At 36.0% G+C, this 24076-nt stretch overlaps 1 protein-coding gene across 1 annotated transcript in view; it reads left to right on the top strand.

The window, feature by feature from the left end:
- Window positions 1-23126, top strand: part of LOC106103744 (desert hedgehog protein B) — a gene marked incomplete at its 5' end in the record, with an annotated part of 37278 nt that extends 14152 nt beyond the window's left edge. Inside the window, 3 exons of the mRNA XM_013283597.1 lie at window positions 13287-13548; window positions 20685-20827; window positions 21058-23126. Of these exons, the coding sequence (XP_013139051.1) occupies window positions 13287-13548; window positions 20685-20827; window positions 21058-21525 (873 nt within the window). The remainder of the gene's footprint in view (window positions 1-13286; window positions 13549-20684; window positions 20828-21057) is intronic.
- Between the last annotated feature and the right edge of the window lie 950 nt (window positions 23127-24076).

Consider the following 24076-nt stretch of genomic DNA (forward strand, 5'->3'; position numbering starts at 1 on the left):
CACAGACATATTTCTGCAGACGCATGTAAACCAATTAAGATGTAAACACACGCGTCGTAGCGTCTCGAAGCAGAAGTGTTTAACCTCCTATATTTATTAATAGAAAAGTTTTTCATGTTTTTGTTTAAAATTACCAATACGAGTGCGCACGTTTCGTACTAGAAAATTCCAATCTGATAAATCTAACCGTGATTTCTTGACGTTGTATCTACGATAATTTTAAATGTTGAATAATTGTTACTTCAACAACTTTTTGATATACAATATTTAGTTCATTGCATGTTTAATGTTGAAGAATATACAATTTTCTTTATTCTTTATTTCGCTATTCATTTGATTTGTTCGGAGCAGGTTAGTGGAAACTGTTGTTTCTGGAAATCAAGGAATTGTTTTTCCTGATATAACGATAAAATATTAACCGGATCTCCTTATTTACAATCTCCTTAAATTTATATTTTCTCGAAGAGTATACATTATCTTAAAATTGATATAGCCAAATTGCACTTCAATATAATGCGATTTCATTTAATTTAATCTAAAATACACACTGGCATGTTTACGACCAATTATTTCTGATTAAAAATGATTTCATGAGCATGTAATTGGTTTTCTTTTATAGGTTTTTTGTTTATGTGGAATGGAGCGCGTTTGTGTCGGAGCGTATGTTTACGCGGCCACGTGAGCGAACGTTCTCGGATTCCGATGCACGAACTAACGAATACATAACTCGCTTTGTCGTTTACATTCTTACCGGTTGATATTTGTGTAATTACACGCATTCAGCTTTCAGCTTCGCGAATAAACGCCTACAATAGCTGTTTACATACCGCGTAATGGAAGGTTCTCGATCGTTACAATCGCCGGCCGCAATCCCTTATGTAAACCGCATGACATGGTCTCACGGGGATTGCTTTTTGTCGTATTTATTTAGATTTAAAAATGATTGTGTTTTAAATATTGTCTATTTAAAATTGACGAGATCTTTTTTAATTGTGCATCTAATTGTACAAGTAATAATTAATATAATACTGTAAGATCGGGTTAGTTTAGAGTTACAGTTAAGTAACAAATTATCACATTTTTCCTACAGAAATTGAATAAGGGCAGGACTCTGTAAGAAAAGCAGATATGGGAGGTTTAAGCGGCTGTAATGGTTTTAACAATTTCCTTGTTGTTAACCTTAAACTTTTATAGGGACTTGTTTACTAAGTAAGTAGCTAAGTGAAGGAGTTTGAAATGGAAAGTAGTTTTTTTTTTAATTACATTACGAGAGACAACAGCGTTAGAAATTGTTCACTGGTCATAAAACATTTCACATCGTATTTAGTAGCAGAATTTGATGAACCATAGACTAGAAATATTACCTTGTGAATGTCATCGTTAGCGACCGGTTTGAAATAAAATACTACTGTGTCTAGTTTTTTCATAATAATATTTAGTCAGTATTGTGGTAAGTGGAGCCGACATTCGAGTTATTTGGTCTAGCGTCGATTGTCCGACTGAGAACAATGCTCGAAGCCGCTCGAATTAATAAACTAATGGTTGTAATTGTTACTCCACGTAGGGTATTTTGACCATGAACGATCGACTTCGTGCCTCCGATAAGGCACACCTCACTTCTCAATAACACTTTTGTTTTATTTTCAACTAAACTATTAGGAAAGTATAAACTTCCGTCCTTTCATTTCATATTTTTGTTATTAAAAAATAGTCTTTTATAACATGCACCACCTTAACACAACACAATGATGTTTGTTAGAAAAACATTCTTAGATAACCGTTCATACTAAAATTTACCTTTAGTATATAACGTGTGCACATAATTCTTTTAACATAAATAAAGCCTTAAAAAGTGTACGTAAAATTTTATTCCAAACGAATTTGTGTGTGCCGTCATGAAGCAATGAAAGATAAAAGAAAATTCATTTAGGAAATACTGGTGTGCCACCGCGATGTCTCATAGAGGCTTGCAGGCAATGTATGCTAGTTTCGCTGGCCCATGAGGCATAAAAACAAAGTTATTGGTCATTGTTTTAATACAACAGCGGACGCACCGGCTGACTATTAAAATACACGATGCGTTGACCTGGATGCTCTCGGTAATCTGCAAGTGTCGTCTCAGATTTATTCTGCATTCCTCTTGCTCCGCTTGCCTTCTGATGCTGTTTTATTATTGAGCAATTTTATTTTATTGTCTTGTAATGCTTACGTATTGTGCTATTTTATTATGTTCACGTTAGTTTCTATGATTTAACTTACAATTATTTGTTAATCCCATTAGAATGTAAACATCTAGTACTAATTAGTAATGTCGTAAATGTTTTACATAAACTTTGACAATAAAACGCTATAAAATAGTGGCATTTCGCACTTGTTAGGTAAATGCACAACACAAACATCGCACAATGTATTTACGTGATGAAACTTGACAGATATATTAAGCATAATTTTAAAATTAGCCTTACGTAAATATCAATACAATGTTTATGTACCAATTACCGAGTAGCGATATTCTGTTATATTGACTAAGTACGCCTTGCGGTAGTGTTATGACATACTCGACTATCGTAGGTACTCAGAATTGTTAAATTAATTAAGTAGATTTCTCACTCTGAATATACACTAAGTGACTATTAAACTAGGCTTTTAACAATACGGTTGTAGGAAAAAAAGAAGAATAGTGGAAAAGTTCAAGTTAGTAATGAGATGGATCGGCAAATGTATTAATTTACTGTTGCTTGCAACTTAGCGCGCGTAAGATTAAAAAAAAAAACATAGTCGTTACTCACTGATGACGTAGCGTTTTAATGGTAAAAAAATTTTTGGAATTAGCCAAGTAGTTTTCGAGTTATTTCAATACATACAAAAATACAAATCTTTCCTCTTATAATATTATCTATTAAATATAAGAAAGTGTACCATAAAATAAAGAACGAAATAAAATAGAATTTGATTATATTATCTAAAGAGCAAGTAACATGTATGTGAGTGTGGTTTAGTGAGCAATAGAAAAGGAAGGAAAACGTAACTGATCTAATATTTGCGTACATGCTGACTACACAATATATTGAAACATGGATATTCCCAACATCATTCCATCGATTATATAATACAAGATATAATTAGCAACTTGAAAATTATCGCAGTTGTGTAAAATTTCGTATTTTCCTTATAATTTGCCGATACCAAAAGCACATGTGTAAAAACTGCATACAAAGGGTGTTCTGAAAACAATAATCAAAATAAAAAAATAGGCTTTGTTGAAAATTTGATTTACATCTCGAAATCGTAACCTTTTTTGTTAAAGTTGAAATGCACTTGCAATAGAAGCAGTTTTCCTGGTAAATTAATTTGAATAAAAATTATTAATAATAGTTTCTACATAATGATGTGAAGTCACCGGTTTTGCAATTCAGATAGGTACTATCGAATGGGTTCCATCGTCTATAAAATAATTAAGTTGCAAATCCGATGCCTTTAATATTCTCTCGTTCCTGTTATTTTCAAATTTATCGTTTGACTTTTTATTATCAAGGTACTATGATATTTTTTTTAAATTTTCAGGCCTAGTATAATAATAAGATTAAAATGTTCGTCTCATCGAATGTTCTATCTGGCCTTTAATTCTGTTTTAAATTTTGATTTATATTGGGTACAAACTAAAATATTGTAGAGTCAAATATTTTTCGATAATAAAACATCAATTCAATCCAGATAACTACGCGAATAAAAAACTGCCGCAATCCTAAAAAGGGCGTGTCGATGCACAATATTTAAATGACATAGCTATCTTTTACGGTTTGTAAACGCAGTGTTTGTTGGCAATAAATTATCGTGTCGAACACACAAAAGTTGGCATTGTCAAGTCGATACGCCGATGTACGATAAAGATCGTGCGACGGACCCGGGCGAGGCGAGTGCGGTAAGATCGCAACTCGTATGCAATATCTATACTTAAGTATCCAGTAGACGTAATATTATGAAGATAACTCATACTGGTACTCGGCCTTTGCGAAAATACCAAGTTACCAATGACAAAAGAAGCGAGCTATCTTCATAGACTTGTTGAAAACGATCACAAAACCGATAGCTCTTGGTCAGAAGTTACTAGTTATCAAAATATCCATGTTATAACCTCTTAAAATGCTCCCATTAAATAAAATATCCAACAGTGAGTAAAGTAACATTCAAAGTTGTTATTTAAGCTAATTTTTATTCACCGACAACGCTTTTAAACGCATTAAAAAGGGACATAATCCTTAACAGTAAGTTCCGTACAAAGAATTCAGGCATTTTAATTTTATTATTTAAGATATCGCTATTACGATTAAACAAAATTTATGTGTTAACAGCGAGGCATTAGCAAGGCGGGCGTCATCTGTTTAGTGCGAAGCGATGCGACATTCGTGGCGACACGCTTTTGTGTTCGGCGATCGTTGTTTTATGTCCAATTAATTTAAATAATAGCTGCCTCCCAGCCTACCTGAGCGGCCTACCCAGACATTTTCTTATAACGATACACACACGGTCTATTTTTGTCGGAATTTCACCGCACCGGGTAAGGACATTGGTCACCCGTTTCGAGATTGTTAACCCTCGTAAAAACTTTACACATTATTTTTTTTTTCTTATCAGACGCTCATATTTGCGGAAAATCGTCGTTAGGATGCTCTGTTTAATGTTAATGGTTGAGTTAATTTAATTGCTTTGAAATCTGTTTACATTAATGGATTTTTAAAAGATTTTTTTACTGTTGTTGTATTGATTATTATTTTTAAAACTATCTTTTACTTAATGCTTTTAGTGAAGACGGTAAAGAAAAATCTGATCTGTATTTTAACAAACTTAATACTAACATCTTCACCAACGCTATTATAGTATTTGTTATACGCAGAATTTATTTTCAGAATTCTAACTCACAGGAATGCTATAAATAGTGATTGGTTGCGCCTCTCATTTCATCTTCCTTTGACCATAGACAACCAATAGATCACCCACTAGAAAAGACACTAATAGAATAAACATAGAAGCAAAACATATTCCCTTACAGCGCTTCTAATCGGCTTTGTATTATCTGCACACTTTATGCCCTTGTGTTTCATAAACAATGATATTATGCTTATTCGATATCGTATATTGTGCTGTCTATAAGTTAAACATACTGTTAACTTATTGAAATAAAATAGAACAAACTTGTAAGTCAATTGAGGTGGCGTGAAACCACTTTGTTACATCTGTCTACTTTCAGGACAGGATGCATTCTTATTTTTAATACATAAATGATGTGTAATATCCATTATCAATTCAGATTTCATAATCAAAGATCTATTATACATAAGCTTACTGCAGTGTATTGAAGCAGGCTTTTAAATTAGCATGTGTTGTAAAGCATTCGAGTGTGAGCCGCGCATTGTGTGCTCCGGGGAGACATTTGTCTACCATTATTATATTGGGCCGGTTTTTCGGTGTACCTGCCTACATGGCGCCTAGCTATTCATATTCAAATTGGTATTTCGTGTTGAGTAATTTTTCAACATTTATTTACAATTGTGTAATCCGACCTCTTGGATGATAAATTTAAACGACGCGTGGACGAGAGGTGAATGAAAAGGTTCCTCCGTAATTGATCAATAATATTGATATAATGAAGATAATATTCGTAAATAACATTTGTATACGTGTCAGTATAAAAGAGGCCTTCATGTGAAAAAAGCTATGCGTTTGTGTTGATAATTTGTGGTGTAACGGGTAGAGATAATCGTTAATATGATGCGAAGATCGGTATCGACCAATAGCACGGAGGTGAAGGGAGCGGGCGCTCGCGGGCGCTCGCGGGCCCGGGGCCGGAGTCCCGCTGCGAGCAGGTCTGGGTCATCCAGATTATTCATTAGTGCACTGTTCCTCCCACCGATGCCAGTCATTTTATTTTATTTATGGCCGCCGAGCGAGGTGAGACCCCAATTTCGCATACGCCTGCGTCTCGATAATTATACACTAGCATCCACTGAAAAAGGACGCCATTTTAAAACGATCTAACCGAGCGCATTTTTGCTTGTTGAAATCAGCTAATGTATTTCAGATGATTCAGACTTTATTCTTTATAGATGTCATAAATTTGATATGGTATATAATAAATAAAGTACTGTCAAAATAATCAAAAATATTTTATAAACATGATGTATACGGACATCTCTTCTCTCTCCTTTGTGGTTACTAAATAAATTTACGCACATTTTATGTAGCTTGTGATGTGGCGCGTTAATCGCCACAGACAGGCCATGCATATTTATGGCGTTCTACTTATCGCCGTCGGTATCAACTTTTGATATTATATAGTGACATAAAATTTGCATTATCGGTGAGCACGTAGGCTACAATTAAAGTGAAACGTTTATATTTAACAGTATCTGTAAATATTTATAGAGAAATTAATAAAAAGTTCGCTTCATAGTAAAATATGTACTCTATTATATGGTGGAACGACACGCGTTTGTTATTTTTTTCTTCATAAATATAGACTATAATTAAGTAACTTTAAGTTACAAAACAGACTGAGGCTACATTTAATTACGAAAAAGGTGAATATTTAATTTTGGTAATTTAAAAAATGCAGCGTCGAATTAATTTAATCGCCAATGCACAGGCAAAGGCGAGGCAAAAGGAAACAAAGAAGGTCAGAGCGAGGGACGCGGTGGCAAAAAGCTCTCTCATGTCCGCGATGTTAAGATAACCTTAAACTGAGCATTTGTTATCCTTATCTGGTGTTGGAGCGTGGCTAATGTGGCCGCGGGAGATACGTGCGATCGATTTATGTCGCCTCCTGGCATCCACGACAAATTGATAATTAATTTTCGTCCGAGGCCTTTGATCGCACCGAGGTATTCGCGACCCGTTCTAAATGTCGTCTACCGTTAAGGCCTTAAAAAAATACTATTTTTACTCGAGCGTCATCAGTCTTGTTGGCTAATGATGTAGGCTTTGAATTAAACCGACACTTCGTTTATTTTTAACAACTGTATTCAGCTTAAAGAGATTTGAATGTTGGCAACGATAAATAGCTTCATATCTACAAAACTAAGGCTACCAGTACTGTACCAAGGAAAAATGTTGAGTTAAACAAAAAGCACATTATAAAACTAGCGTAATTCTTACAAAAAATCTAATTCCTTAATAACATATATAGAGAATATTTGACTATTTTTAACGAATGGTTGCAATAATTCAAGTAAAAATGTTACGTTTGTTGCGGGCAAATGCGAGGCGTCCTCCGACGGACAAAGGGCTGGCAGGCTGACTGAAGCGACCCGAGTTTCGCTTTGTTCACAGATAAGCAATATAAATAATCGGCCTCTCAACTGATGGACTGCAGTCGGAATGTTTGTCTTCCTAAATATATTTTCTACTTCCCTAAACGAAGCGTTTGTTGAGTTATAGCACCTGATTTCCTATTGATATATTAACCTAGTTGTAATGTTTTGTTAGATTTGCAAATTCTTTTAAATCTTACCATGGCCTTTATTGCCAAACACACAAATACAAAATTATAATAATTACACGTAATACAATACGTAGAAAGCTGTGTTAATAGTAAAGTAAGCTATTCTAGTCGATTTCTAAACACGGCTTATTTACTCTTAATTACCACACTCATGTCTTAACTTCAACTTCGTTCATTTATTCAATGACAAATATTTAAAGTAAATTAACTATATATTTTGCCAAATTCCTAAAACTAAGCCATGCGAACAAAACTGTCACATCACAGTTTCGTGTCATTTCGCTTTAAAACGCGCTAGTCGCTTTGAAGCGTGTTAGCTCTTGTAAACTAATATTTCCTTTAAGTACTGCTTAGTGTATCTTCTATCAACTAAATGTATCAACATCCTTATTTCGAATGGCATACGGTTTAAATTACTATGATTTTTTTTAATATCATTGATGGGATTTAAGAAAAAACGATTCGGCTCTCATCGAATGATTTCGTCAAATTACTTGAGAGATATCAGTTTTGATTTGGGTTCGGAAAACAATACAAAACCTTTTGTGTAACTCGACACCGGCCGCGGCCGCGGTCGCCAAACTCAACTTGACTACACTTGACGCTCAAATGCTGCGTTTAAAAGATTAGATATTATTTTTGTAAACGCTTATACACCTTACAAATATAGAAGCGTTTTTAAAGCCTCGGATTAAAACGAAAAATATTTAAAACAACTTTAAATACTGTTCTTTGCAAAGATCGACTTTTGGTTGTGACGGGAACAACTAAGCATAGTTAGTTACAATTACAATATTTTAATTACTATAAAGTTTAAAATCAAATTTTCTAACGAAAACTATCTATTTTATAAGGTTTAAAACTATTTTGAAACAATTCCAAAGCGGGATTACCTTATCGAACTCCTTAGCCGGTAGTCATTTCACACTGATAATTTGTTGACTCAAAAAAGGCATGTGTCATAAAAATATGCGTGTTGATCGGCAGGTCGCCGTTGCCCCACAAAGCCCACGTAAACGTCACTTTAATCCTTTAAAACAATGCTAATGGATGTAAGTAAGGTCCGCCGCTAAGTCCTGTCATCGCGCGCGCACCCGACCGCGAGCCTTCACGCGTCACTCGCCACCAATAAAGTTGACACTAAATTAGACCCGTCTTATTCTTTTTCCGGCCGAAATCAAAATATCCTTAATAAATATTTTATTATACGTGTTCACTGGGCGCATTTTAGTGTGAGCGATGAACACGGGTTCACGTCAAAACATCTTTATCGGGTTATTTGTCTTATAAAATATTATCGAGAGCCTCTTCGGGAGCGTCAGCAAAAGAGGACGTATAGTGTGATACGTGCGATTGTTGTCTTTACGCCCACGGCGATGCGATCACTCCGCTTTGGGGCGAGGGATAAACAATAAAAGCGGCGATTACGAGAGTGCTGTAACAAATACAGTTTATTTTTCTTAGAAGATGAGACGTCGAGGGCGAGGCGCGAGATGGTTGCGACCGCGGCGCCGCGGCAGACCGTACGGCCGGGATTAGCGCACCGCGCACCGGCCCGGCACAAACTCGCACCGACAACCCGACTTATGAACCTCTGATATAATGATAAATCAATAAGTCATTTTATTACGACAACGCGAGCGCATCGTGAATGCGCATTTTTTATGGATTACTTAATGACGATCATTGGCACGATACCATCGTTGGCAACAAATTAAAAAAGCCTCTTGGAGGAGCGTTAAATAAAAGCAGGTTGGGCCGCGAGGGGCGGGCGACGACGTCGACGATCACGTACATACTTGTCTCGTTTTCATCACCTGTTTCGCTTAAAGTGACGTAATTACGGATGCAAATCGATCAGCAACAGCTCGAGTTATTGGCTCGCGGAGGGTTGACGCCGTAAATTGGCACCATACGGGTAATGTTTATAGCCTTCGCACGCGATTTCGCGAAAAGTATAATTACGCGGGAACGGTTAAGTATCCACTCTGAAATTAAGTAGCGTCCGTTAGTGATTTTTCCACCTTTATGTTTTTAAACACGCGAATGTTCATTTCAATATTGTAACAGACATCTTTTGTATTATAAATTGTACAGAAATAAACAAAGGTATACTAAGATCGATGTCGGAAGCGTGGATTCCTTTTCTCATGGCGTGACTTGCACGTCGCGACTAGTGGGCATGCTCTCATTGACTCCGCCATTGACCCTCGTATCAGCTCGCTGTCCGCTGCCCGTTACTGATCACGATAATATAAATAACACGGTCGCATCTTTCCCATAGGTATTAAGTACAATTTGCTTTGTACGTTATTGAGAATTCAACCTTAACAAATCGGATACGAGACTACTAACAATCGGGACAAACGAGACATGAATGGATTTGCACCTGTTGCTATTCAAGATGTATTTCTTGTAAATAAATCATACAAAATTAAATAATAGAGTTTAGATGAATAATTGATTGTTTATAATGCCCATCACGTCCATTTAATACAAACATGTGTACATCATTGTTATTTGTACTATCTGAAAAGTCTTCTTTTAGGTCAAAATTTAGTAGGTCAAAATTGTTGTATGTATAGCTAGCAAAACAAGTATGTTTTCAACATACTTTTAAATATTGGTTTCGGTTGGTATATCAAAAACCATTTTATCTATATTGAAAACGAATTCATTTTTATCAAAATAAAAAATAAACTGTCAATATCAATGTAAATTTTCAATTTATGATCTGTCACTACGATTTTTTTAAAACTTAAAAGCCTTCTAAGTATATTATTGTTTATTAATGTGTTGTAAGCTTTAAAGCGATAACATACCTTAAAAGTGTTAGATAAAGTGACTATATTGACTGAATTAATTTTGTTCGTTGATAAGAATAGAAATGAGCTCGGTGGCCCAAAACTGACGACAGCCGCGTAGAGTTAACAAAGGGAGATATTTTTCGTGAGCAAACATTAAAGTGCTTCGAACATAAACATTCACACAGGTGATCCGCCCTTCACATGTATATTTATGATGTGTCCGACCGTCGCCGTCCGCACTATGTCGCGCTTGCTGTGGACAAATGTTTGCTATGTGCTCATTTATTAGTAAACATACGCTTATGAATAATATCCTCTGGCGAGCTAATTGAATGTTTATTAATTAGCACTCAATTGTTTTCAATTAAGTCTTAGCTAAAGGCATGTAAAGTAATTTAACTATTTGCACCCTGAAAGGTATGGTTAGTTCTAAGAAACGTTTTATAATAGAACTAATTTTACAAGAGAGAGGAAAGAACTTACAAATGACTAACATAAGTTCGCTTAACCCATGTGAATGGACTACCTACCTTATAAAAAAGCGCCCTTAAACTATTTGTTGTGGTTTCTACAAAAACAAAAAACGTAACATCGAAACCAGTCAGCATTGGTCGGTGCTTTTCGACTGCTGGCCTTGTACAAAAAACGACGTGTTAAGGAATGTAAAGAGCCATTTAATTATCCTAATATATTGTTATGGTCGCGTAGGGAGGCGGTTATAAATTAGCGGCGGCTACGCTGCGGCAAGGTGGCGAATGATGCGTCGGCAATCGCCGGCCATTACTCGCCTACTTCTATTTACATGTGAGCCGAGCGTCCGAGTGGCATCGAGTCGTCAGTGGCCAATGTGCCGATGTGTCGAGCTCGGCGAACTCCTAACTCGGTAACATGAGAGGCTCGCGTGAAGTCGAAGAGCGCGGCTCATGTTCTCACGTTACCGCACCCGCTGCTTCAGTGCGATGATCCTTTAAGTTTTTATTCGATTTTTGCCTCAATTCCATCAGGCGGCCTTCATTATGCGACCGCTGGTGCCTCGCCACCGGTTCAGGTAGCCTGGCGTTTCACTACAAATCTTGACCTTAGGTATTCGATACGCTCGTTACGTTTTTTTTTTTAGTTAATCAATGTAGTCGAATTTGAGATTTCGATGTGGTGTAATTCGATAATATGCGAATATATATTTCATTAATCGTGCCCGTGATAAAAACTCGTTTATTGTCGAATGCTCATTGGGTGTAGTTGCATTCCGAGGCGAAGGCGATCGTGGTTTTAGGATACGTGGGTACACGAGGCGAGGCGGGCTGGAGAGGTGTCAGAGGCAGGCGTCCCGCCGTGCCGGAGCATTGTGATCGACAGCTTGTTTACTAAAAATATGCATAATGAATTTATAATGGCCCGCCGGGAACGTCTCGTCGCTTCTTCTTACCAGATCCAGCTTCGCTTGCATACCGCTAGCGCATATCAAAATTATATTATAATCACTTTGGATGCAATTCTTCTCATAACAGACAGACAAGAAAAATAAACCTTAAAATATTTTTAGGAACGAACAAACTTTAATTATAAATGTTTCTATTGCTATGTTAATAGTAAAAAATGTGAAAGCAACGATTTGGATGGTGGTGCGGCGCGAGAGGCTAATTGCGCCACCGTCGTGTTCCCACGTTAAAGTGCACGAAGTGTTTGAGTATACATTTAGCATTCGATTGTTTTAGTGCGGGCCGAGATGACCGCGGGGAAGTAAACATTGAGCATCCCGTGCTGCGGCAGTGCCTCGCCCTGCCTCGCCGCACCTTGCCTCTCTCGTCTACCTGTCAACACAACTCGTTTACTAAAACATTTAATTTAATTCTATCTCTTTCAGCCAACTCTTCTGTTAGTCAAAATAAACTCTGTTTTCTAATTTGGGTAAATAAATTCATATGCAATATAAAATTTTACTGTGTTAGAAGCGAGAAAGTATGTAGCAAACGTTTAGATCATAATTAACTGATATGATTTACAATAATTACCTTAGAAACTGAGATTTCTTTATAAATAAACGCCACTTAACTCTAAAGTTAACAGTTTTTTGAACAGATCAAGCGAATCTAATGCATTCATGTAATGATATATTACGCGTGAGTTTAGACATATGGAATTACCATCCGAACTATTGTTGTACATATTGGACGGAAACGATGATTTTACCAACTCTTTATTACTTTAAGACATTCGTAGAAATAATTATGTACGGTGCTTCAAAATATCTGTTACTTTGAATGCGAGCGAGCGAGTCATCTAAGCGGGACGCCCATCGGTTCGATTCGTTACGTCAATCTCTCGAATTTTTTCACAGAGAATCTGCATAGAGTGAGTTGACATGGGGACACAAAGCTAGCGTGCGGTGCGTGGCGCATTGTCCGCATTTCTTTATAAATATTTTGACATTGCCTTTATTTGCTCCACAAAGTTATTTCACAAATGGCATCGTGTCGATTCCTTTGTGCGGCGTGTTTTAATTTGATTTATTCTTCGACGACAAAACGCTCGACATCCCGCGCCCCCGCACCGACCCCGGCGCCCCTCAGCGGCGGCGGCGTTTGTCTATTTGTTAACACGTCTATTGGTATTTTCTTTAGGATGTGCAAACAAAAAGATTCGCGCTTTACTGTGGAATTGTTTCCTGAAAACCCATTGCATGTCATTGAATTTGCTTGTACAATGTAATGCTATCCGTAATTTACCAATCATTGTTTTAATAATGATATTGAAAACAATAATAGACTCTGTAGACATACCACATAAACATTTCACGTGTGAATCTATCAATATCGCCGTCTTGTTTAATAACTATCAAGACGTCAAATAAAATTAAATAGTGTATTCAAAGTTTATCACTTTCTTATTATTGTTACTTCAATGTTGAATGTAGTTAGCTCGTAATAATAATATTTCAACTTAGAGTTTATAAATTAACATGAACAAAATTACGTTTTCAGCGTTGCAAAGAGAAGCTGAACACGCTGGCTATAAGCGTGATGAACCAGTGGCCGGGCGTGCGGCTGCGGGTGATCGAAGGCTGGGATGAGGAGAATTCACACCAGGAGCATTCGCTGCACTACGAGGGGCGAGCCGTGGATCTCACGACCAGCGACCGCGACAGCAGCAAGTACGGCATGTTGGCGCGACTCGCCGTCGAAGCCGGCTTCGACTGGGTCTACTATGAGAGTCGCTCCTACATACACTGTTCTGTTAAAACAGGTACGTACTAACAATATATTTTAAATACTTCTTGAGATAGTTATATTTGCAACCTGCGCCACAAGTATTTGAATTTTGTACGTTGATAACCTAGTTATTAAATAAAATGAAATAAAAGGCGATAGAGAATATGCAAGATAATGTTTTATACTTGATGTTTAACTCTCGCAAACAAATATCTAGAATTGTTGACCTAAGATATGCGTTTAAATCTTTAGCATGACGCATGGGCCTCGCCGGCTACTTAGCTTATACTCCGTATGGAATTTGTTATGATTACTTTGTTAAATATAGTCCAATGTTATTTTTAAATAAAAAAAAATCTTGTCAAAAACTTAAACAATACTTACTCAAATGAAACTTTATTGAATCTTATTTAAATTGCTGGTTCAATATAAACACTAAAAATTTTGAATATGATGGCCTATAAATGTCAAGTCATATAATATCAACTTTAAAAAAGGACATTTACGGATCTCAATTTTTTATCTCCCTTTTTTTATAATTTCGGTACATAATTAACTGTCTACGGGACGGGCCAAATATATAGTTGAGAGTTACAAGAATGCACCTCGGACAGTTCCCGCGCCCGCGCGCCGGCGGTGTCGATCAAACGGACGAACGAGCCTCTTGTTATCATCCCTCTCGCTCCCGGCCGCAGTACAAAGACCACTCTCTCCCTCGCACATCGCCGCATCGCAGCCAATCCCCCACTTCTATAATTACACCGGTGATTCAATGGCTTATAGTTATGTATAGAGCATAACGTCGAGAGAAACGAGCCTCTATATGTATGTACACGTTAGAGTCCATGATGGCATTCTGACGCTCATAGTTCCAATTAACTGAGCTGATTACCAATCGCCGATGAAAGCGAAACCCCGACGTTTGCGTGGAGCTATGTGCTCCCACTTGTTGTGATTAACTAATTCATTACATAAACATATCTACACTAAACTTAGGCTAAATTAGCGTAAGTAATTTGTAACAACTTTAACACTAACTTAAATATGTTTGTTGACATGACATATGATCACTATTACTTCTGCATGTTGCTTACGTGCTGAATATCATAAACGCATTGATTTGTGAAAAACCCAACTAGATAAAAACACGTTAATACAACTAAGTACGTCTAATTGTGTAGTAGACGATTATCATTCTAAAACCAAAGAAAACAAATACAAAAAAAACGCCCAATACTCTTATATCATTGTCAAATCGAAGTGGATATTTAACGTTTAAAGGTTTCGGGTAAAACATAGCGAGGGGGCTCTTAAACGGCCATTTATCATTGAAAAAAGACAAAAAGTCCTTCATTGTTTCAAAAGCTCAGCCACTGATAGTCCTTCGGATCGGTCGCAGTCAATTTGTTTCGATGTTTATTCATTTATTCCGACGTTTAGTTCAATCGGGGGACGTTTTAGTAATAATTTGGAACTCATAAATAATTAATGACCTTTGTGCGTTGCGGTCGCGGCTCGCGGTGTCAAGGATGCGGCATGCACGACATTATACATCCTATCAAATGCACTCTCTCACATACTTTTGAATAGTAACAATTATACGTGAAAAACGTTTCCTGACACCATATGTATCATAATAACTCTCAACAGCTCTGATCCTTTATCGATTTCTATTAAAAGCGTATTTAGACGAAGTTAAGTCGTTACTCCGTCACTTGAACACCGCCATTTTGAATTATGGATATCCAAACAATTTTTTTAGACATCGTCAAACGGACATTTGAAAGCAAATGAATTATAAAGTTAAATTAATAAATCTATTAAATTTCCAATTTCCGTCATCTACATAATTAATCAAATCGTAGACATGATTAAATTATATTCCTGTTATTTGCTAGAGATAAATCATTATTTAATTAAAAATCAGATGAAAAGTGCATTCATGTGTCGGGTACATCAGAGGGGAGCTGTTAATGTCAAGTGTCACAAATCGTTCGGCTTTGTAGATAAGATTCCGTAAACATCGGCGCTGGGCTGACGCTCACTATATCAAATTAAACTATCGCACTCGATCATCATGCCACCAATAAAATGGCGAGCTTTTTTATACAGGTTTGAATTAATTGATTTTTATTGGTCGGTCTTGATTATTTCGTTTTGTATACGATTTAATAGAGCGACGGGATTTTTCAAAGGCAAAGTGATCATATAAATTGTAAAAAAACAAACAGCGTATCATTAATAGTGAATTAAGATTTTATTTTTTAATTTAATACGTGTTATATTTAATCCTTGCTTGACTTGTTTTATATCCGTAGCAAATATCACAGTTCATCAGTTCAGTTTTAAAGACATCAACGCGTTCCGTTTTACGTGTCGCATGAAGTTTAAAAAAAATTCAGATATAATTTTAAAAAGTAAAAAAAGCGAGTAATTAAAAACGTGAGATGTTTTTAAAATCTTCTAAGTCAATTTAAAGTTTACTCTTTAGAAAAAATCGAGATTATAAAAGCAGAAAGCTATAAAATGTTAAAGTTGAACGATTGTCTTTGTATTTAAATGTAGTAAAAATGTAATTCGAGGAATAGGAACAATGTGACAGGCAGTAAAGGTTGCTTTACACGGAGGAGGCGCGGATAAATGGGGCGTGACTGACGTTGTATGAGGCAGGTCACGAGCTAGACCATCTTTCCTTTATAAATGTTCCATTTAATGTTATACCTCCACAACACGTCATTTACTTATTAGTTACACATTTATATTAAACTTATAATTTTGTTAAAGAGTTATTTTCTACATTTGAGAATATTTTAATAATGGTAATACTGAAATCACATACTTAATAAAAAAGGTTATTTTAAAAACACTCAAAGAACTGCACTTTATAAAAGCAAGTAAAAGAATAACTAAAATATAAATTTGTGGTTTGTGCCATTAAATATGCAGGCAATAGAATGCCGACAAACATAAACAGATACCTAGATAAAGATAGAAAATAAGGAATTGCTTAAATCTTGGGATGCGATTTGATAGATATTAAATATTTCTTATAATCCCAGGTTATTTGTAGTTGCAGAATTAATGCATTCTCTTGTAATTTTGTTATTCTCTCGGAAGGAAAAGTTCGTTTAACATGTAATTGTCAAATTACCACTACTATAAAAAAAAAACAATGTTAAATGATGTGAAATAATCCAAGGTGTAAACAACAAAACAACCTTAAATAGAACGTTATGTTTGTGTTGTTAAGCAAAGTGTATAAACATACATTTTCGGAGTGGATCGTTAATATTCTGTCTGAGCTATGAAGGTCGTTAAAAGCGATCACAGATTAATAAAAAAAAAACAAGTAGAGGAGTTAGTGAGCGGACGAGCGCGCTCGGGGCATGCGTGCGAAAGCCTGCGCCGTTGTCTCGACACTCGACACGCCACATCCCGGAAGGTTGCGGTTTGCTCCCGCAACGTTCTCACAAATTCACCCTTTTTCACATTCATACCGTTCAACTTGTATTAATGTGTGAACTCGCATCAATATTTGCTTTATTACTGGCCAATTTTATGATTAAATAAATCGACTACGTCGACTAAGGCAATAGTTTTAATTAACTACTATGGATGAAAAACACATTAGAAAAAAGGGTGGTAAAGTTTCAATTTATATTTGACAATAAAACTTACTTTAAACTTTTAGAGTTCATCACAAAACAAATAATTCGTTGAAGAGAAGCTTATAGTTTTTCAGATGTTAAATATTTACTGGCAGAAATAAAGAAAATTGACTTTTAAGTGAATTCAAATAATTTAGATTTGCTTTAAGTCATGCGTGGCTTCTTTATAGGGTATCATTTATTTGTATAATTTTGTACTCCATTACACACACACACTAAAAAATAATGTATAAATCTAAAGCACACGGCAAAGCACAAATAATTATCTTACTCGAAAAGACGCGTAAATTTTATTATTAACTATTTATTTTATCTTGTAGATTTAAACATAAAATAGGTAACGTAACGATTACTGGCATTGCTACATTTTATAACAGCTTTTCTGTTTGACATTACAATGTGCATTTATGAAAATATTTCGCAATAATTTGCATGTCCATCTATTCTGAAATGACATGTAAGTGATATCTTTTATTCAATATCGTAAATGTCGTCTTGTAATGTTTAGAGTATGTAAGTTATGTTAATATGAGACATAAATACATATTATATTAGAAGGGCTGATGTCGCTTATTTGTGCTTTAAATCATTTTGAAAACGAGTCGCGGGGCGGTGGCGGTGGCGGCGGCGGCGGCGGCGGGCGGCATATCGTACATCGCGTGGCCGATCGTATTCTTATTGCAACTGAGCAATGACTTTTAAGCGAACCCGAGAAGCTTTACCTCGTTAAATTTTGTTGTTCCTTTTTAAATACCAGTTGCCTAGAATCTAAAAAAAAACATCAATTTTTATACAGCCTTATTAGCGATTTATAACATAGTAAAAACTATATTATTTGTTAGTTGTTAGATATAACAATAAATGATTACCAAAAATAGATTTCGTCGCTCTCGGCTACGTAGTAAAATTCCAGTTTCTGTTGGGTTAAAACTGACATGTTCTTTTTATATATTGCATTTAAATAAAAGTATCGGTAGGTTTTTAACTTGGTATATGATGATACTCCGGGCCGGCCGCATGAATCATAACCGATGGTTTGGCATTTGCATGGCCACGCGGCCGGGCCGACTAATTGCTATTCCATACGATATAAATCACATAGATATATAGACCGCTTAAGGCGAGATCTTACATTGTTATCGGCATATACGGCTCATTTTATTCGATACGTTGCAACCATCAAGATTGTTATAGTTCGTTAAATAACCTCCAAAAAGGCGAAGGAACGTAATAAATGCGGATTAAAGCTGTATCAAAAAGACTATAAATAAGAATAAGTCAAACGTGATCACAATAATGCACTTTATCAAAATTCGTCATCTCTCGTTTGTTTATTATAAGTTATGATAATTAAATATTTTTTTAATATTTCTTGACTGCGTATTTTTTTGAGATTCGTACTTTTCAATTGCTTCATATAAGCATCAAACGTATTTGTAACAGTCTGTTATATAATTTTATTATTATTAATTATATCAGCACTAGATGGTACCAGGATGTAGGTCACATTTAGTGATGGCATGAATAGAATCGAAGTATGAGGAGTGTGTGTGATGTGGGCACGGCAGGGCACGGGCATGTTGCGCTGCGCCGGGCTGGTCGTGCGGCGAGGCGGTCGAGCGCCGCCTAGCGCGCCCGGTGGTCCTCTCGGGGCGGGGTCTGCGCGGCCACTCGGCTGCGTGCGCGTCGCCCGCCCCGCGCACCCCGCGCACGCCCCGCGCCATCGCCTGCGCAGCCTGCCCGCGCCCGCGCCCGCGCCGCTTATCGTCGCATCTTCAGCCTAACTTCACTTACGTCACGCCGCATAATTGTACAACGACTGGTCTCGGGGCCTCGAATTAGTGCTCACGGCTGAGGTCAGGACCGCGAATATCGATAACCTCCACCTTCCTAATCGTATATCTTATCCGCAAAATCTTGCAGAATCAAATACCTTAGGCAATGCCTAACCGTTTCCTTTATTGTTGAATAAAAGAGGTCGTATTACTTGTAATAATAAGATTATACATGCAAGGTATTAGAGTTAGGACAATGTTGTAATTTCGAGAACTCGTTTTTTAATAATATGTGCTTTATCACATTGATGATTTGGTAACCTTTTAAATATGTACATCATTAGCTGTGTTTGCTCAATTAATAGCTATTTACTTAAACATACATACATCAAACAATTAACATAAGCATATAACTTGTACATGTAAATAATCGATCAATGAAATTCCATGTACAGGAAACGGCTGCGGAATAAGCGCAACAAATACATTTAAAAGCCATTTTAAGAGGTATTAAGGTTTGCAAAAAAGCAAAGGTGGCCGACTGCTATTCAATGATTCGTATGATATGCTCAGTCGACAACAAACAAAATGCGGACAGCGAGAGCTTGACTTTGAACGAAATCTAATTTGTGTTATTGTGTAATGCGAGCCGCCGGCCGCCGCTCACAATGACCGGGATCCGCCGAATTTATCGCTCGGTTTCACAACAAATCAAAATTTAACGAGCCCGCGCAAACTCGGGTCTTGCAATGCCACCTCCGGGTGCACTTGTGCGTGTGAATGTACCGCCCACGGCAACCGTCGCCGCACTCTCTTTAGCCGCCCAACTGTACTTTCCTTTTTCACTCTCCTTTCTTCATCTCATCTATACGTCAGCTTACGACCCACGACTTATCTTCTCATACCATTTATTCGCACGTAAATACACATTTTTTTGTAACATGCAGATTACGGACAGGTAACATAAGCAGGATAAGGATTTAAATAAATACTATTAGATAATAAACAAATACAGCTCACCTATATATAGTTTTACTTTGACTTTCGTAGATTTTTTGCGAACAATGGCCTTAAAGAATTAACAAAACGGATTGATTTTTTCTTTTGACACGTTAAAAAGTTGTTTGGGGATGTGATTAAGGAATTCTTTGAATGTTTTTTTAAATGAATTACTAGCAAGTAAAGGTTGTCGGACTCGGAGCGAGTGTAACAAAGGGTTTACCTGTATGAAACAAATTCCTGTTAAGCTGAACGCAGATAACCCGCGCGGACAAGAAAGCCTTCTCTTCGGTTTCGTCGTTACCCTTTTGTTTCGTATCTTATCGGATTTTAATTACGAATGTTGAGGAATCTCGTTATTCCTTAAATGGATTGAACTGCATCGGACTAATTTATTATTAAACAACGCAGGGTTTTATTTAAATAAGTCCTAAACCTGATTGATATTGTAACAAAGAACTCTACAGAGAAAATATGAAAAAAATAGACTTTCTTGAAGTATTTTTAAATTGTAGAGACGATTCTTTTTATTCGAAACATAAACGACATATAAAATATTGTTTAATGTTTGATCAAATTGTAGTGATCAAAGTGTAGTGTGTTGATCAATTATAAGAAAGAAAGGATTTAATTAAAAATTTACTATGAAATACACTCTTTTCAAATTAACTGTTCTCTTTGTATGGTGTATTAATATTTGTTCTAATTTACCGTCGTTATAATTTCAGAATCGTCAGTGGGTACAGGCGCCGGGTGCTTTCCCTCTGGCGCGATTGTGTACACGGAGAGCGGGCCGCGAGACATCGACTCTCTCAAGAAAGGAGACCGCGTGCTCGCCGCGGCAGACGACGGCAAGATGATATATTCAGAGGTCAGTTCAATCTGGTATCGAAAGGTTGTTGCTAAGAGTGATTGTACGTTAGAAGCTTGTATTATGGAACAAATGATAAATGAGTCGGTAGCCTTTTTAGACAAAATAGTAGATAAAAAAGAGTGAAATTTACATCCCAGATATCCTCATCGATATTTACCATGCTATTGATTAAAACATCTTACAGAGTTTGACTACGTTACTAAAATCAAACGTATTTTCATTTCCAGGTCTTGACGTTTATAGATCGAGATCCAAACGCAACGAGGCAGTTTATGGAAATTACTGCCGAAAATGGTGTGACCATAACCACGACACCATCGCATCTGTTGCTGCTAGCGGCCGCAGACGGCTGGCGAGAGTCCTTTGCCGTTAACATTAAACTAGGCGACGTTCTACTCACGAGGGGAACGGGAAGTGTGATGAGACCGTCAAGGGTGGTTCACACGAAAATGGTGAAGAGACGGGGAGTGTTCGCGCCCCTCACTAAAGCGGGCACTATCATAGTTGATGATGCTTTGGCGTCGTGTTATGCACTCGTCAGCAGTCATTCGCTAGCACACGCCGCGATGGCGCCCCTGCGATGGATGGCCAGTTGGAGCAAATCCGAAGAGATGCCGCGCGGCGTACATTGGTACGCCAACGCTCTGTACTCCTTTGGAGATTACGTCTTGCCTTCAACATATAAATATCGTTAGTGACGTGCCAGTGCGGCGACCGTTTAAAACAATATATTGCGCGCGGGACGTGCCTTTGACGGATTATGTAAATAGTATCCAAGTGTAAATACGACGCGAACTGAATGTGTAAATAGGCTCTCAATAATGCAATTATTAGTCTGCTGCATAGGACGCCTCGACTACGTTTATCGTATTAACCCATTGAAATTGTATTTATGAAGTAGTGTAAGAGACATATTTTTGCGGATTGCAGTTGACTTTCGTATATTTGTAAATTGTGTCGGTGTTGTTATTCTGCACAATGCAGAAATACTTAAATGTATGCGCTTATGTTTTGTTTATAAGTATAGTTGTATGATACTATTTAATATTGTTTATCTTACTTAAGTGGCTCTGATTATATCTTATTTCTCTCTTGACACTAAAGTTTACTCGTGTCCGTGTTCTACGATTGTAACTAGACATTCCATGCCTCTAATCTTTTACGTACTAACATTCTACATGTGTAAAATATAATGAAATTGTGATCTTGGTACCTAATACAGTGCCTTAAGATTTTATTTATTGTTATTATTGTAGGCTAGTTATCTATTTAAAAAATGACGATGTGAAGATTGCTTCGATGTAACATACATTTAACTTATTCTGCTTTATTTTCTACTTTCTTTTATTAATAATATTTTTATTTATTACTTCTTTACTTTTACTTTAAGATGTCATTTATTTATTCGTATATAGTTAGAAATGCATTCGAGGAGATTTGAGTTTTTCTGAAGTAATGAATACTGTTGAAGAGTAGTTCGTTTCGAAATTGTAAATTTAAACTGACACAGTAAAAGAAATGTTGTAAATGTATTAAGTGACTTAAGTGCCAATAATTATAAGGTATAACAATTTATTGAAACAATAGTATAAAATACATAATATTATAGATAATAAACCAGTTTTAAACAATTATTTTGGACTTCGTCTGATAAACATTATCAACCGATAGTTTAAAGTTTTGCAATTTGACTGAATAAGGCCCTGTCCCACCAAATTGTATATTGTCTGATAACAATCCAACGTCTAAAATATGTGATTGAAATATCGGATTTGTTTCCCTTAGCTGACAGTGACATCATTTTTTAGCTATCTGAGCGTCTATCAGCCAGTGGTGGGACAGGTCCTAAATATTATAAAAGCTATATGTACCTTGCTTGTAATTTGTGGCCATAATTATTATACTTAACAAATGTAAACATTTTCCTCGTCAAGTATTAAATCAGCCAGTGATCGTCAAAATGATCTTGAACTGAAGACAGTGTTCCTATATGAATTTATTACAAAAGTCTTGGTTTATTTTAGCTGTATTTTGTAGCAAAATAGTTGTTTAGAGTTTAACATATACAAAATATCAAATATTACTAAAACTACAGTAATTTTAACGGTATAAATTCCGTTTGATAACAGTTTATATTAAAAATAAGTGTTTTTATATGCAATCTGTCCATGTTCTAAATATATAGAAACTTACTCCAAATGTTAACTCCTCCTTTGGCCATGTAATAAATGTAAAAAAAAAGAATAACGTAATACGTATGTAATTTTGTATACGCATAGCTTTATATTGTATAAAATCGTGTTGCCTTAAAATCATGTTTATTATTACATGATAGAATTCTAGATTTAAAAAAAAAAACTTTAAATGTGCCGTTCTATTTATTTATTGACAATGAATTTGTACTTAAGTGAAATGTTAAATGTTAGATGTATTATTTTTGTATACTCAAGTCTTGACGTAAAACTCCTATTAGATATATTTATTACTGTGCAGTTATCCAAAACATTTCGTACTAACATTACGCCCGTATGTATGATCGGATTAAGTGAATAAAATGTTGGCTTTGTAGAAAAACAATTGTTTTCTTTTTCAACGAGTTATTTTAATTAAATACCTTTACAGAACACAACAATTTAACTCAATTAAAATCAATCACGTAATTAAATTAAGATTATGATTGTAAATATAAGAAATATTAACGCCATTTTAGTAAAATATTGAAATCCCAACTTCAATGTCAAAAATACTAAGGGCCTGTCCCACCACTGGCTGATAGAAGCTCAGATAGCTAAAAATGACGTCACTATCAGATAAAGTAACAAAATCCGATATTTCTATCACGTATTTTACACGTTGGATTGTTATCAGACAATTTACAATTTTGTGGGACAGACCCTAACTTATGGATTTTATCAATAACTATGGCTTTTTCATTTGTTACCATAGTTATTATTTCACTGTACCCTATTTGTTATTCGATTTAAACTTTTATTCTATCAAGTAATAAGTAAGGTTCAACAAAAGCACCAAAGGATCAAGATTTGAGAAAATTTATTGCGACTAAAACGTATTAAGCATTTTGACGCATAGTTAAATTGGACGAGGGTTTGGGAAGTTGCCTGAAAAGTTATTTATTTATTGATATAATTGTTTTGAACATCAAATAAATTTGACTAAGCGATAGTACAGACAGAACAGAATACTTAATTAGTGGGCGTAGACGATGAATTAATTAATTTGATCAAG

The sequence above is a fragment of the Papilio polytes genome, unplaced genomic scaffold (assembly GCF_000836215.1).
Source record: "Papilio polytes unplaced genomic scaffold, Ppol_1.0 DF823731.1, whole genome shotgun sequence".
NCBI classification, from domain to species: domain Eukaryota; kingdom Metazoa; phylum Arthropoda; class Insecta; order Lepidoptera; family Papilionidae; genus Papilio; species Papilio polytes.